The 15,960-nt window shown below is 46.4% G+C and overlaps 1 protein-coding gene across 1 annotated transcript in view; it reads left to right on the forward strand.

Moving 5' to 3' along the window:
- CCDC60 (coiled-coil domain containing 60) overlaps positions 1-15,960 on the forward strand; it is a 132,892-nt gene that overhangs the window by 47,846 nt on the left and 69,086 nt on the right. Inside the window, exon 2 of the mRNA XM_016149549.2 lies at positions 13,490-13,569. Within this exon, the coding sequence (XP_016005035.1) occupies positions 13,490-13,569 (80 nt within the window). The remainder of the gene's footprint in view (positions 1-13,489; positions 13,570-15,960) is intronic.

The raw sequence follows: 15,960 nt of genomic DNA on the forward strand, positions 1-15,960 counted from the left end.
GGCTTTGTCTACGAGTCGAGTCTAAAAGCTGAACATCGACGGATGGGGCGGTTCTGTTTTCACACACTCGTCCACTCACTCGGCAAGTAACTGCCAAGGAACCACTCTGTGTTTGGGATCATGCCAGAGACCAAAGGCGCAGCGCGACGAGGTCACGCTCCCTGCATGCATTGCGAGGCTAGCATTTAGAGGAGAGAGAGAACGCAATTTACAACGTAAGCATAATGGCCGCTTGAATCGATGGTTTTAAATGTTACGTTAAAAATGTGAATGTGAAACATCCTAAAGGGATACGCCAAATAGTATATATATATTAAATGGAAGCTGCTTGATTCTCGATTTTCTTTTAACCTTGCGAATATATGCAGAGCCTTGGCGCTCAAACCTCAGCCCGCTTGCCTTCCCCCACTGACCCTCGGGCTGAAGCCACTAAAGGATTTGACACACTGGGGAATTCGTCCTTCCTCCAGGGATGGAGAGATGATGAGCGGCATCGCGGTGGCAGTTTTGTTTTGTGTTTGTGAAGCTCCTTCACCAATAGGAAGCCTTTGCAGCATCGGATACATTTGTCCGGAACACACTGGCTGGAATTATCACTCCAGAGACAGCTGGGAACAAACATCTGCTCATCATGAGAGGTGCCAGACCAGTCACCACAATGCCCAGGGGGCTGGCGCAGGACACCAAGGGGCATCTGGGGCCATGGAAGGGAATATTCCGGCTGCACTTGGCATGAAGGCCCCCATCCAGGTAGAGCGAGTGAGTGTGTGTGTGTGTGTGTGTGTGTGTGTGTGTGTGATGATGATAACACTCGAGGCCAAATTGCCAAGTGTACTTGGAAAATAAAAATGATAAGATAGAGTCTCTGTCCAAACACATATGTGTATACACACCAATTAAGAGAGTCCCAGATTGTTCTTCTATTTACTTACTTTGCAGACAACTCAACAGTTTATTCAGTGATCATCACTGGGATCTCTTTCCCTGACTGTGTAGCCTTGACTCTACCCCGCCATGCCTTTGTTTGTTTGTTTGTTTGTTTCTTTAACCTGTAAAATGGACATTTAAGAACATGTGTTTCTTATAGCTCTGGCCCAAAGTAACGGCAAGAGGCAGAGCTGGGATTCGAATGCAACTCTCTCTGGCTCCCAAGTCTGTGCTTTTCAATACTGCAGTTAACTCTCTCCTGTGCTCACTCAGTTATGAAATGTCTTGTTGCACCCAAGTTATGCCGGAGCCAATTCACACCCCAAGGGTTTTCTTCACCAACAGGAAGGGCTGCTCTATATGGTCAAAGCAGTTCCATTAATCCTGTGACCAGGCCCTAAAGAGAAATTAAATGAGTTTATGTAACCCAAATCACCCGCTGTTTCCTGTGTAGAGTTTATTCCTCTGCGGCTGTATATTAGTTATCTATTGCTATGTAACAAGTTTCTCCAAGACTCAGTGGCTTCAGACAGCAAATATTTATTAGCTCGTAGCTTCTGTAGCTTACCTGGGGGCCTCTGGCTCAAGGGGTCTCTGAACACCATAATTAAGATGGCAGTTGGGCAGCAGTGATCTCTGTGTCTCTCTCTCTCTCTCTCTCTCTCTCTCTCTCTCTCTCTCTCTCTCCCTCCCTCCCTCCCAGACTCCTTGCTCTCGCCTCCCTCTCCGACACTTGATCAGCGCCTCAGACCTTATTCTCCCATTCCATCCTCTTCTCGAGCTCGGATCCATACATCAGATAACTGCCTCTCAGGCACCATTCACGATCCCAGTTCCAGATCCAGCTCCAAAGGCTCGAGAGCTTGGCTCTGGTCCCTATGTACCCACAACACTCCGACGCTCTCCCCGGTATATCTGTTATGTGGGGGAAACTGGAGCACAAACAATACTGCCATTTGTGTGAAAAAGGGGATGCTCGTGGTAGGGATGAAGTGTGTGTGTGTGTGTGTGTGTGTGTGTGTGTGTGTGCGCTTATTAAAGCGTCAGATCTCTGTAGGATACACAAGAACTTGGTACCACTAATGAAATGAACGGTTCGGGGACACGGTGGAAGTAATCCTTGTTAACTGCACATTATTTTGCATGTTTTTAAATCATCTGAAAAATGCTACCTGTTCAAAAAAAAAAAACTAAAATAAAATAAAAAAATAAAATAAAATGGAAATACAACGTAATGCTTCATCTTCGGTCCTTAGCTAGGGCCTTCATCTCTAAACGTATTCTGCTGAAGTGGCTTCTCGTGGCTCGCCAGCAGATTTTGCTGGCTTTGCCTGTGTGGGGATGTCAGAGGAACCTTCGCGGCTGATGCCCTCCCATCCCCATCACGCTCTTCGTCCAGCTCATCACGATCCCCTCTGTTTGAAACACTTCCCCCCGCCCCCACCACCCCACTCCTTGCGTTCGGCTCAGTCTGCACCTCTGAACCTTCAGCCCAGGGTTTGGTGCCCGCATTTTATCGCACTGTAGTTGAATTCTGTGTCATGACTGTCTCCTCCACTGGACTGCGAGCTCCTTGAGGACAGTAATGGCGGCTTGTTTGGTGTCACATCCAGGCCAGTTTTTAACTCACAGCAGGCATCTAAGAAACATTCGAGCTGGCCTTGCTCCTCCCCCAGGCTCATGACGCGGTCCACGTAACGTGCCATTGCATGGCATTCCGCAGACGGCCTCAGAGAACTGATGTCGCAGCAGCCTTGGAGTCGCGGGAAGGCTCGTTCTCAGAAGAAGCCGAGCCCCGCCGGCTCGTCTGCATCTTGGCGCTCTCCTCCGGTACCGCTGGCTTAAATTTGGCTCTGTTTCTGCTTCTCGTGTGGAAAATGCAGTCACTAGTTATTAACCGATAGGAGGCTGAGTTTCTTTGGACCTTCAGGGGTTCACTAAGATTTTGCAAAAAGGTCTCTACTTCATCTTCTTCCAGGGAGAAAGAAAAGGAATGGAAGTCACATGGGGACTTAACCATCCCCTAACCCACACGTGCGCCCCGCCAGGATACTGACAATACGGAAGGAGAATGACTGACTTTCTTGGGTCATGACTTGTCTCATTTCTCTAGGACGAGCTGCCAAATTGTTTGTTTGTTTCATTTTCAAGAATGGAAGTCGATTGTGGTGCAGGAAGTGATAAAGCGAGTCCTACGGTCAACTGGACCGGCTGAACTTCGGATTTCCTTCTTTCCCGCTGGGTGACCTCAGACAATTTATCTGGGTGTCAGCTCCCTCAGTCATTAAATAGGAATAATAATAATGACAACACTTAACGTTGGGGGCGGTCATCAGAACTCAGTGACAACAGGCAGGTCGAATGCCCAGCAGGGAAATGGCGAGTGTGTGTTATCACGCTGCTTTTCCTTTCTGAGACCATGACAGACCTCGCTAATCAATCGGAGGACTCTTTTCTGGATGGCCGGGAGCTCCAGACAGTCACCGCTACTAACGGGTAGATGGAAGCTGGCACTCAGATTGAAGCCCAGGTGCCATCTCTGGCCTAGTACATTTCCAGACACATGGACGGTGCTGAATAGTTAGATGCTGTCGCAGTTAGCAAACAGAAGTACTGTTCGTTGGCAAGGTGGTTGTTACAGTCTGGGGTCAATCGGTGTCCTGCAGCTCTGCCAGGACAATGGACAGCAGCCCACACGGCTTCCCATTGGCCACTGGTGCCCAGCAGCTGGACCGCTGGCCCTTTATATCTGGTCTTTCAAAAGAGCTTATGAGATCGATGTATTTGATTAAAGTTGTTTTTTTTTTTAACTGGGTGAATAGCACATTAGCTGACGGCATGCCAGCTCAATCCAAGAGCTAACGGGGGGCTCATGATGCTGGTAGCCAATTTCCATCTCCATTACGTGAGAAAGGTGGGAAACGGGGACGTGATTGAAAGCCATGGCATCTAGCGCCACCTACTGTTGCATTGTTGCATCGCCACCGTTGTTGACGATCTGAGGCTTGTCGACAGCCTTAAGCAGCCCTTAATGAGTGTATCTGGGAATATTTTCCTAATCTCACGTTATATTTTTCATGGATGATTAATGATTCCACTTTGTAAAAACTCCGGATACTCATGATATAGAGACGGTAGTAACATTTCCTTGGTGTGTTTGGCTCACAAAGCCCCTACGGTCCAAGCATGCCTCTTACTTAGTCCCCTCGCAATTCTGGGATGAAGGCTGAGCAGGTGCCAGGTGGGAGCCCTGAGGTACAGAGGAAGTGGCTGACCTGGTGTCACACAACTCGTGGAGCAATAAGTCGGGACTGAATCCCCATCCAATTCTCCCCCCGTACCCGTCACGCCCCCACCTCTGGCTCGCCTTGTGAAGCTCCCCAAAGCACAACTCCCACTTCAAAAATGCCAGCGCCTAAGGTAGATTTCACTGGAAGGTTCGCGGAAGACAAGGAGGGGAGGGTTACAATGCATACCATGGAAGAAAAACCAATAAAACCATCCTTATCCTTTAAACTTGTACTTTTTTTTTTTTTCCTGGATGTCAGTTCCTCCCTTCCCCGGCCCTAAGCTCTGTCCGTGCCCACCATCCACGAAATATGACTCCACCTTTACTAACTAGAACCACCCATCCTCTCTTTCTGTGTTTCTCCAGTATCCATCTTTCACACTCGTCTTTCTTCTCAGCAAACCAATCGCCAGCCTTAGGAAACAGGGATGATTTAAGAAACAAATAATGGAATCACTGTCTTTCCCTCTGACATGAAAAACTGGAAGAGACTGTATTTTCAAGGAGGCTTAATGGTTGAGGAACCAAGTTTTAAATACAAGGAGACTGGATGTTATTAGAGTTATCCTGAGGAACAGGACCAATAGGATGCATATAGACGGTAGATATAGATATACAGATAAAGACATAAAGAGACTTATTATTAGAAACTGGTTCACACAACCGTGGAGTCTGAAAAGTCCCAAGATCTGCAGTTGGCAAATTGGAGGCCCAAGAGAGCTGGTAGTATAGTTGTAGTTTGAGTCTGCAGTCCTAAGAACCAGGGGAACTGATCCTGTAGGTTCTAATTTGAAAGCCGCAGGCTCAAGACCCAGGAATAGTCAATGTTTCAGGTCAAGTCCGACAGCAGAAAAAATCTGATGTCCCAGCTCAAAGGCAGTCAGGCAAGAGAAGCTCTATCTTACTGGGGGCAGATCAGCCTTTTTTTCTCTCTTCGGGCTTTTAACCGATTGGGTGAGGCCCAGCCCCATTAGGGAGAGCATCCTGCTCCAGTCAGCCTAGCGATTTAAATGTTAAATTCATCCGAAAACACCCTCAGAGAAACGATCAGAACACCACCTGGCAAAATACCTGAGTCCTCTGTAGCCCAGTCACGTTGACACATAAAACAACCATCACGCTGTCGCTCTAGTCTTGGCTCTGACAGCTGACCGGCTATGTGACCTTGAATGACTTCCCCTGCTTCCATTTCTCCTTCTGTAAAACGGGTTTATTAAGCCCTGCCTCACTGGGTTGTTGGAAGAAGCGAATGAGAGTGAAGGCATACAAAGCTTGGCACAGTGCTGAGGTGTAGCAATTCCACAATAACTTGTCAGTTTGGGAGATGTGGACACGCCCTCCTCCCATCCCCCCATCTCTCTCTCAAAGAAGCCTGCACACTCCACATTTTCTGCAACTTTTTATGTTGCACAGCTAGATAGCTGGGTGTGTCTGAAAGATCGTGGTTTCTGCAGGTAGGAAATGAATGCCGAATAACTGTAACTACTGCATAGATCGAACAGATCATGCAGGCCACCGGACTGACCTCTCCGTCTCGGGTCCACTCCCCTTATTTATAGATGGGGAAACCAATCCCCTCAGTTTGCTGCAGGGTGAGTGTGTTCCAGTAAGACCTCCACTGACAAAAGCCCACAGCAGGCCATAGTCAGCTGACCCCCTAGGTTAGATAAGGTTTTGAGAGGGTGCCGAGGAATGCAGGACAGACGCTGAGCTCTACCACTTACTATCTGTGTGACCTTGAATAAGTGGCTTAACCTCTCTGATCCTTGGTTTCCTTTTCAATAAAACAGGGATAAGGAGAGCTCACGAAGGTGGGCGGGAGGATTAAATAAAACGATGTAAGAAAGGCCTCCACCCCTAGTCACCCCATCTGACGGCTCGGCGCCTGCCTCCCCGAGGCTCCACGGGCGTTGGCATTTTCCAGGAGCCCAGGCCACTGATTTTGGAGAAGGACCCTCGGTTTTTACGATCGTTTCTCCACGATCAGATCCGGACTGGGCGTTTGGGACAGGAAGATGATGCAGGTGATGCTGTGTCCTCCCAAGTGCGTCACTTCAGGGGCCACGTGATATAAGCTCGTCCCATCGCCGGTGACGCTAAGTGGGCCTATGCTAGTTCAGGCGGCGTCCACCAGACCTCACCATTATGTAGGTAATTCGTTCCGTGTGTAATTAATCATTAGCCTGTGGAGTTTAACCTTGGGACTGTGATACAGTCACCCCTTCATACATTCAGCAACAGTGGATTGAACACGGGACCAGGCATCATGCCAGGAGCCAGAGATCAAAAGCTTTCTTTCCAGGGACTCCGCTCATCCCTCTCCTCCCCCAGAGGATTTCTGCTACCTGTTCTGCCCTTAGGTTCTCAGCAGAGGACTCACTCATCTCCCCTCAAGATGAGATGCCTTCTCCACCACCTCTGCCCACCAATTCTTAAACCTCCTTTCTCCTGGGTCCATAAGAACATGAGGAAAAAAAAAAAAGGGAGGTCGAATCAAAGTATTCTCTCAAGGATGTACCCCACCCTCCGCGGAGAGAAAGAATTCAATAGCATATTTCATCATATTTCATCTTGAAGGGTCTGCATGTGAATGAGGTCGCTCATTCCAGGTTATACCTACATGGGTAGGTATCTGCATTATATCTTCATAACAGGAAAAAAAAAAAACATAACTCTCTCCAAAAGAAGCGCCCATCACCACCATAAAACCACCAAAAGCTGAAATCTCGATAGGCAAGCTAAGCTCTCTGGGCTCATCCGTCTACTCTTGCCGTGGATCCTACCCACTCTGCCTATCATGTTCTTTCCGGCTTCTCCACAATGAGTCGGAGACTTGTTAATCCTATTGCTTGCTCTCCTCAAACAGTCTCCCTTCCCCCTCACCACTCCACGGAACTCCCTGGCTGCTCCCCTGACGTCTGTATCAGCCCAAGTACCTTTAGCAGGAAAGAGATCATATTTTAAGAAAAAATGAGGATGGGTGTGAAACGCTCTTTTATAAATGACAGATAGTTAAAAGACTGGCTTTCTGGCTATGATCTTCGCCAAATCATTCTGATTTTCTGTCATATAAAAATTGATATGACAATGTTGAACACACAATGCAATATATATATGCCTTACTGTTAAATTGTACACTCGGAACCTACTGGATTTCATGAACCTAAATAAATGAATAAATAAATATCATTTAAAAAATTAATTAAATATTCTCTGTGCAATCGCAGTGAGAATCTCTTCTGTTAGTAATCTGAAAGATCCAGCATAAAGAATTCTAGGTCACCATAAAAAATAAATAAAAGTTAAAAGTTAAAAAAATAAAAATCGGCATGACGAAATCTAACAAAATTCAGTGAGCAAGCTTTGGAGGCAATATCTATACTCCAGAGCAGCTGCTATCCTTTATTTATACCCCAATATGCAAAATCGGGGTGGGGCAGAATGAAGTTGTAGTAGTTAAGAACACATGCTTTAATGCCACTTTAACTTGAGTTCAGATCCAGATTCTTCCGCTTAACGGCATGTCGTTTTCACCCTTTGAAGCCTCAGCTTGCTCCTCTATAAAATGGGAATAATAAGATGGCAACGTCTAAATGGAATCACGTACTTCAAATACAAATCCACGTAGGACCATGTTTGGCACATAGGTGGATAATAATGCTATTGGCAGACAGCCTCGGCTCTACTTCATAGGTGTGGAAATAAACCTGGGGAAAGTATGTAACTTGCCCAAGATTACTCAACGTCTAAGTGACAGAGCCAGGAATCCAGCCTGGGTCTCTCAGACCACAAACCTCTTTCCGCCCATTCCTGCCACCCCCAACTTCTCAGCGGTCACGTTAAACCAAATCACTTCCAAACGCCCCTCTTGAAACAGTCCCAGCACACGAAAAGTAAACGTGAGTATCCCTGCCCCAAAAGTCATCCCCACCTAAGGCTTCAGTGGGAGTCTGTGCTCCCGCCCCCACCACACATTTATTTGTCAGCTTTCAACCCGATACATGACAGAACATCACGCGGCACTTCTCACAGTCCTGCTCTCAAAGGGCCCATTTACAGATCAGTCAGAGAAAGGACACATGTCGTCGGGAAGAGGTTGACAGGGCAGAGATTCGACTTTGTGTTCCAGGAAACGAAACATGGAGGCGGTCCCCACTCTCTGCAAAGCAGTGGAAAAAGAAAAGGCTCTTAAAGCCAGGGGCACTCCCAAGGGAAGCAAGGACAGAAAACTAAAGTCAACTCTCCTAAGATGGCTTTTCTGAAACCCGGCTGGGAGTAGTCACAGAAACTAAGACAAAGGACATCCAAAGAGACAGTGATCGGGATATGCTTGGCTTTTATTTTCTCCTGTTTTGTGAAACCTTTTCCTGGTTTTCTACAATGTCCATTAGTTAGTTTCACCACCAGAATACAAGCTTCAGTGTAGAGTTGAATTGCAAATGTGTTGCCTAGGTAGAGAGACACATTAATCAGTGTCAGCAGGGAAGAAATACCTAGCACCGATTTTTCTTTCATTTTTATCGGCAATAAGAACCTAGAGGGTATGGGGCATAGAACTCATGGTTTTGATGCAAGAGGAGGGGGTCTACAAAGATATGGAATATACAGTACTTCCTAGGGGGAAAAAAATCTGGTAGCAGTAGGAGGGTTCTGGATTCCCTAGAAACATATGGCTTCTGAGAAAGATTCTGAGAGAGAGAATGGTCCCCATTCTGGATAAGCATCTAAGTCCTGGAAAATTCTGGGCTTGGGATCAAAAGATAAAGAACACACAAAGTTACTATCTGCAAAGGTACCCTTGATTAAAGGAGGGAACCAGCTCGATAGTCCAAGAGGTAGCTGGTAAGAACCAGAAGCCAAGGCATTTGCATAAGCTATAACCATAATCATTTGTTTCCAGCCCTCATTTCAACTGCCTACCTCCCACAGGGGGCTGATCCTTGCAAACTACATTTCCCAGGCGCCCTTGCCAGCGGGTTTCCAGGTCGGTTCAGCCAATAGGAGGCGCAGCAGGGAACTGGAGGGTTAAAGGGAGCGAGAATCCAGAGTGTTTCTCCCTCTCTCTCGCTCAGCTTCTGGTAGCACCTGCTCCGTGAGTCCAACTTCTGCAAGGTGGCCCAATTCCAGAGTTTTTGAAGGCCACCTTGTCCCTTACTCCCTCCAGCCCTGGAGGTGGCAGAAGCTTCTTCCTTTTGCTAATCTCTGGCTTTCTATGAGATCCCTCACTTGACTTGTTGGCTCTTCCAACAACTTTGTAGCTGCTCCCCGATATTAAATTCCCTGAACTGAACTACCTGGCACTAGCTATGATTTCCTGCTTAGACCCTGCATGATACAGTGTATTAAAATAAACTATTACCTTACACCATTCCAGACATTTAGATTACTCAATTTAAAATAGCATTGAAAACTTACATTTTGCTTAAATTGGTAGAATTAGTCAGAATTGCTTTACAAATGTGAAAAACATTATTATGTTATTAGACAAGTAGTATATGTAAATTATTTTAAAATTAGGGTAAAGGATAACCAAATTAAAATTATTTCTGTATAATTCAAACATCTTGAGATAATATCGCTATTGACAATTTGTTATATTTACTTCCAGCTTGTTATATAATCACACTTATGCCCTGCCATTTACCAATATTTTAAAACTATTCATATCACATTACATAGTTTTAGAAATTTCTATAGGCTTTTATGAATATAAATCTGAAAACTCTCTATAATCTAAGTTCTTTATGTTTTGTAACATGCATTTTCACTTGAAATTATATTCCTTTCCATATCGATAAGCAACATTACATAATGGCACCGAATTCAAATGTATCATATACCACTGCCTGGATAGATTGTGATTTATCCCCTCCCCCCACCCCTAATGCCTATTGCTGGACATTTAGATGTTTTTCACCGTTATTCACATTGCTCTTATAGACATCCTTGTGGATAAGTCTTTTCGCCCTTGCTGCATAATTTTCTTGGATAGAAGTGGAATGGCTGGGGTAAAAGGAAGTGTATTTCTAAGGCTTGTCATACATATGGTAAAACTGCCATCCAGAGAGGCTACAGATATAGTCGATTCTTGAATGCTTTGTAAACGTTTAACTGCGTTAATATCAAATGATGTTTGTAAATGTCCTGACAACTGGAACTCCCTCATTCAATGCCCGTTATTACCTCCGGCTTATTATAATTGTAATTAAACAATAGTCACGATGAAAATGGTTTCCTGAGAATCCACTGCAAAGCTAACAAAATTGCTGGGCTCGTGGGTAGGATCTTGTCCTGCCAAAGTTTTGTGTCACATTGAGGACACAAGTTGGCTTTTACCGCTCTAAATTGGTCAGCACTAATTCCAGTGAATACAAATGCACTCGTTAACAATAGTGTGGATCCTGGTACATAAGCAACTAGCATTAGGTGGGATTTGGGGGAAATGCTTGAAATTTGGACAGTATCATAGTTGCTTGAGGAGAATGAAACTCGAGACATTTAGGAGAGCGATGGGTACATGACTGTGACAACGAGCAGAGTTTCAATCATGTATTTCAAATTATCCAGTGGGGAAAATTTGAGTGTTTTTTTCTTCTTGTTCATAAGTATGTTTAATTCCCAGTGTCTTTTAAAAAAAGTTACTTTGGTCTTGAAGGAGCTGGAGGCCAGCTCCCCTCATGGGCACCAAAAGGCTGCTAGCAACTCCCGCGAATGCCTAGGTCTCTGTTCACAGTCAATGAGGAAAGAGAACTTCTCTGTCTGTGGCTAGAAGCCCCTGGCAAATGTCTGCCTGAATCTCATTAGCCCAACCTGGGTCACATGACTACCCCCAGACCAGTCACCGGCTGTAACGGGGATGCACCCTGCAGTTCGGTCGCAGCCATTCGGGACCACTCCTGCTGCTGGTGCCATGAGTACCTCTTAAGGTGTGAGGAGGCCTAACCAGGGAACTCATATTAAGAGGGAAGGTGAAGAGAAATCATCGGGAGTGAGAGAAAAGCAAATGTCTGTCACATAGAAGTTTTTAAAAATACTCCCGGAGTGATAAGTACTTGACTGAGAGACATCAAGCAGAGTTTCAATCATTTATTTCAAATTATCTGGCATGCCTCCTTGGAGGTCTGTCTCTCCACCCACTTCACCCATCCCTCAAGATGAAAACTGATAGATCTGCCGTCCGTTTGCAGCCAAGAGGTTGAAACATCTCAGTAGATTGAGATGAGCGAGATATGCCAACTCCGAGTCATTCCTAATAATAGCTAAAGAGACAAAATTTATACATGATTTCACCGTTTCCTATCTAGTTGAGCTCATTCAAGGCTATCCCTGATACACTTTTTTTTTTTTTTTTGGTATCCTGTATACTTTAGTTAGTGGACGAGGAGCTGCAATTATGAATCTTATTCTGGGGATCTGAGAATCTGAGCTGCCTCACACAGGACATGTAGTGCATGACCCAGAAGAAAAAAAGGCTGAGAATGAGGCCAGTGAGAGCCCGTTCCCACCGCCGCGTTCTCCACGCTCCATTCTGCCACCCCGCCACACGTGCCGTTCAACTTCGATAGGGCTCCGCTCCTCACGTTCCACGTTCCCCTTCCAAGGCCCAGAGAAACGGGTGCCATCGCCCCAATTTCATTTTCAGAGAAAGCGGGCGACGACAATGGCTGCGGGGGAAAATACCGCGCCTCCGCCCACGTGTCCACGCGATGAGTTCCGTGAGCGAGGGCCCGACCCGTCCTCACGCTGCCTTCAATCTTTAGGATTCGCCTAACACTAACATCTCAACACATCGGCCTCTGTCAAACCAGCCTCTGCCAAACCTCACCTGGCCACTTATTTTTTGTTGTTGTTACCTTTTTTCTTTATTACATAATTAATACTTATGGCAAAGGAACAGGAAGTTCACATAAGCAAAGAAATAACTCCACCCCTGGAGAGAAACACTGCATTTGGGGAATGTGGCCTTCCCTACCTTTTGATGTGTGTATATCCACATAGATCATTTTTCAAAAAAAGTGAAAACAGAATCACGTGATCCGTAGTACTGTATGACATGTCATACCAAAGAACTCAAGCATCCCTGTATGTATGTGTGTGTCTGTATGTGTGTGTGTGTGAGTGTGTGTGTGTATCAATAAATATACTTACGTCATTATATCGTCATTGCATTGAATTGCTGCATAGTATTCTATCGTTTAGATGCATGATTGTTTAAGATATATATACAGGTGGTTTCCAAGAGTGCTCTTAAAGCAGCATCCTCGTGAACAACTTGCTGACAATCCTACGTCCCCATACAGAAATGTTCCCACAGGATGCCCGACAGCAGAAGGACCGTTAGGTCTAAAGGCAGGTGCGCTTTTAGAGCATTTCCTACGCGTTGATGAACTGCCCTTCAGAAAAGTCATCACACGCTCCCGCCAGTTTCATCTAAAAGCACTCATTTTCCCATAATTTCTGGGCATTTCCTCTCATTCAAAAAATCCCGATGTCGCCGGAATTAATTTCAAGACAGGACAATTCAGATAATAGTTTTGTTGTGTCGCCAAACTTGTGGCTGAGAAAAATGACTTCTATGTCACAATGCAGTTAGTTTAACTCTCTTCTTTATATTGACCTAGTATCAACTTCTGAGTAACGAGTTTAAGTCTTGGGAGGTTTCCCCTATGGCTATGCAAGATAAATGAATATAGGAAAGGAAAAGAAAAACACGTGAACAATTACCTGGATAATTCATTCATAAAATCCTGCTGGCGGGCAGTGAGGGGGGAAAAGTACATTTGGGAACTTTACACTGACAAACTTCTGTTCTCCAAATCAGCTGCCTGTGCCACCGGCCAGGATTATTAACACTTAATTCTTCGCTTTACTTTGAATATATTAATAATAGAAGCTTCCATTTTTCAGTGCTTGCTATGAGTCAGGTACTTGGCAATTAATTTAATCATCGCAACAAGGGAGGAATTATCCGCCCCCCCCCAGGTTTTCCTTAAGAAACTGAGGGCCAGAGAGGTTGAGCAATTTGTCCAAGGTCACACAGCCAATCACTGTAAAGAACCAGGATCAGAGCTCAGGTCTGCCTGTCACCAAAGCTCTTGCTATTTCCGCCATGACACACGGTCCCTCTTTGGTATAGAGAAGGATGCTTTGCTGCCCAGAAGCCCTCCCCTGATCAGACATCTCAGATAAAGGCGTGAGCCCCTTCCTGAGCCTGGTTCCACTGGCAACAGTTGTACTAACGCTTTCTTCTTTCACTTCTTGGCTTCCCATCAGGTCCCAGAGACGCCAATGAAGAGCATCAAGTACATGGACAAGGAGATAATAAATCTCAAAAAGGACCTCATGCGAAGCCGGTGAGTAAGCCCAGCATGGAGTAATAACCCACAGACAACCTGACAGGGATGGGCAGGCTACAGGGCGACACCCAGAAGTCCTCCTGTCCAAGTCCCAACGCCTCCCTTGACCCGAAATATTAAGCAGACGACTCTAGTGCGGGGGTGGGGCGAGGGGCCGGGGAGCGCGGGGTAACCCCGTAAGGGGCCATTTCCTGGTTGGACTTTCCAGAGGATACCTGCGTCAGACCTACATCCCTGCTCCGCGCACATACTAAGCCCCTGCCTAGAATTCCCTCTGCTTTCCTTTCTGGGCCTGAGTTCAATTCAAGAGAGTTCCTATATGTTCCAGAAAAAACAAAAAAAAAATCTTCCTTCTTCACTCCAGGGCCTGGCAGCGTGGCAGCAGAGTCAGATAGAGTCTGTCTCACATACTGGCCCTGCTGTCTGCTACCTGGTGACGCTAAAGGCGTCATTTAACCTCCCTGGGTCTGTGTTTCCTCACCAGTAAAATGAATATGATATGAGGTTGTCGGAAGGACCGGCGAAGCAACACATATAAGTGGCCCTGGAATGGCCTTGAATACCGTGTCATTCGTGTCTGTCCCCACCCCACCCGTTCCTCCCTCCATGACAGTACGAGCAAATTCAGGCCTAGGACCATATTTTATTTCTCCCGGTGGGGTGAGATGGGATGTGTTTGCCTCTCCCCTTAACTCCTTCCTGGGCCCTGGAATGATCCAAGGTGGGATCATGAACTAGGGCTTTCGGCAGAGTACCTCCAGGCAGAGTAAGAGATGGGGGCTCTTTTAGCACAAAGCGCACAGGATGTGCTGGGGGCGGGTAATACGGGCGGCATGGAAATGCCTGTTCATCCTACGTGTCTCCTACTCTGAGCCAGACCGCAAACGAGACACGTCCTTCCTTCACCTCCATCATCCGGAAGCTCCTCCTTCTCCACTGTCCACCTGCACCTCCACCCTTGACCTGTCCAGCAGCACACCTTGATGGACCTGGACACCTAAGCCCAAGAGGAGGCGGGAAGGTGTGGGCACAGAAGGTGGGAAGAAGGAAAGGAGTGAAAGGAACTAAGGGAGGGGTCGAGACTGGGCCCCGGAGAATGATACCCACCCACTGACCGCAGGAGGAATGGCGTGTCTGTCCCAGAGGGTCTCTGGCCGCCCACTGTCCAGCAGAAACCTAATGTGAGCCGTGCGTGTCATTTAAAATTTCTGAGTGGCCGCACTAAAAACAGTGAAAAAGAAACTGGCGCAAGTGTCTCTAATAATATATTTTACTTAAGCCACTCTATCCAAGGTATTATCATTCGAGATGCAATCAACATCAAAAGTATTAATGAGATACTTCACATTCTGTTTTGCATACGTGATGAAAAATGATGAACGATGAAAAATGCAGAGTATATTTTACCCTCAGAGCACACATCAGTCGGGACCAACCACATTTCAAATGCTCCGTAGTTGGTATGCACTGAATTGTGTCACTTCCAAAATTCTTACGCTGAAGCTCTAACCCCGGTGCGACTGTATTTGAAGAGAGGACCATTAAAGATGTAGTTAAGGTTAAATGAGGTCATAAGGGTAGGGCCCTAAGCCAAGGAGACTGACACCAGGAATATAGATACACAAAGAAAAGGCCATATGAGGACCCAGCAAGGAGGTGCCACCCGAAAGCCAAGAAGAAGCCAACCTTGACCTTGGACCTTCAGCCTCCAGAACTGCAAGAAAATAAATGCCTGTCGTTCAAGCCACTCGGTCTGCTGTATTCCGTTACGACAGCTTGAGAAGACTAATATTACAGTCAATGTTGGCATAACCCCACAAAGAAGGTCCCCAGCTCGATGGAGCTAATGAAGCTCAGTATGAGCTTCACGTGATGCCAAGCTCAGGGATGGAATGTGAACTTGGCCGTCGGAATCAAAGGTCGAGACCCACGAGGAGCCGTCTGTTAATTGTGGCCACATAGACCTTTCCAGTGTTTTGAAAGCAGGTTGGAGGAGGGCTTTTGAAGCTGATGCTTTGGGAACCTCAGCAGCCCAAGGACCTGTGAGAAGCCGGGTCAGGAAGCCAAGAGTGATCTGAGTGGGGGCAGCGTCCGTGCCAGGAAGGAAAGAAAGAGGACTGCGCGGCCGAAGATGCACCTCCCAACAGGATTTGTACTCGGCTCCACAAGCTTTAGAAGGAATGGTGTAGCTGGATCAGAGGTGAGACTACAGAACCATCCTGTGCGTCCTGTGCCCCAATCGGTCAGAAGGAACACTGGCCATACGCGACCCTGCTGATTCCTGCTGGCTGAATATTCTCAGCCTTGAGGTAGATGATTCTAACCCAGATCTCCAGCTACAAATACATCCCAGAATATCCAGGCCCTGGAAAACGAGAATTTCCACAA

This window comes from Rousettus aegyptiacus, unplaced genomic scaffold (assembly GCF_014176215.1).
Source record: "Rousettus aegyptiacus isolate mRouAeg1 unplaced genomic scaffold, mRouAeg1.p scaffold_m13_p_5, whole genome shotgun sequence".
NCBI classification, from domain to species: Eukaryota; Metazoa; Chordata; class Mammalia; order Chiroptera; family Pteropodidae; genus Rousettus; species Rousettus aegyptiacus.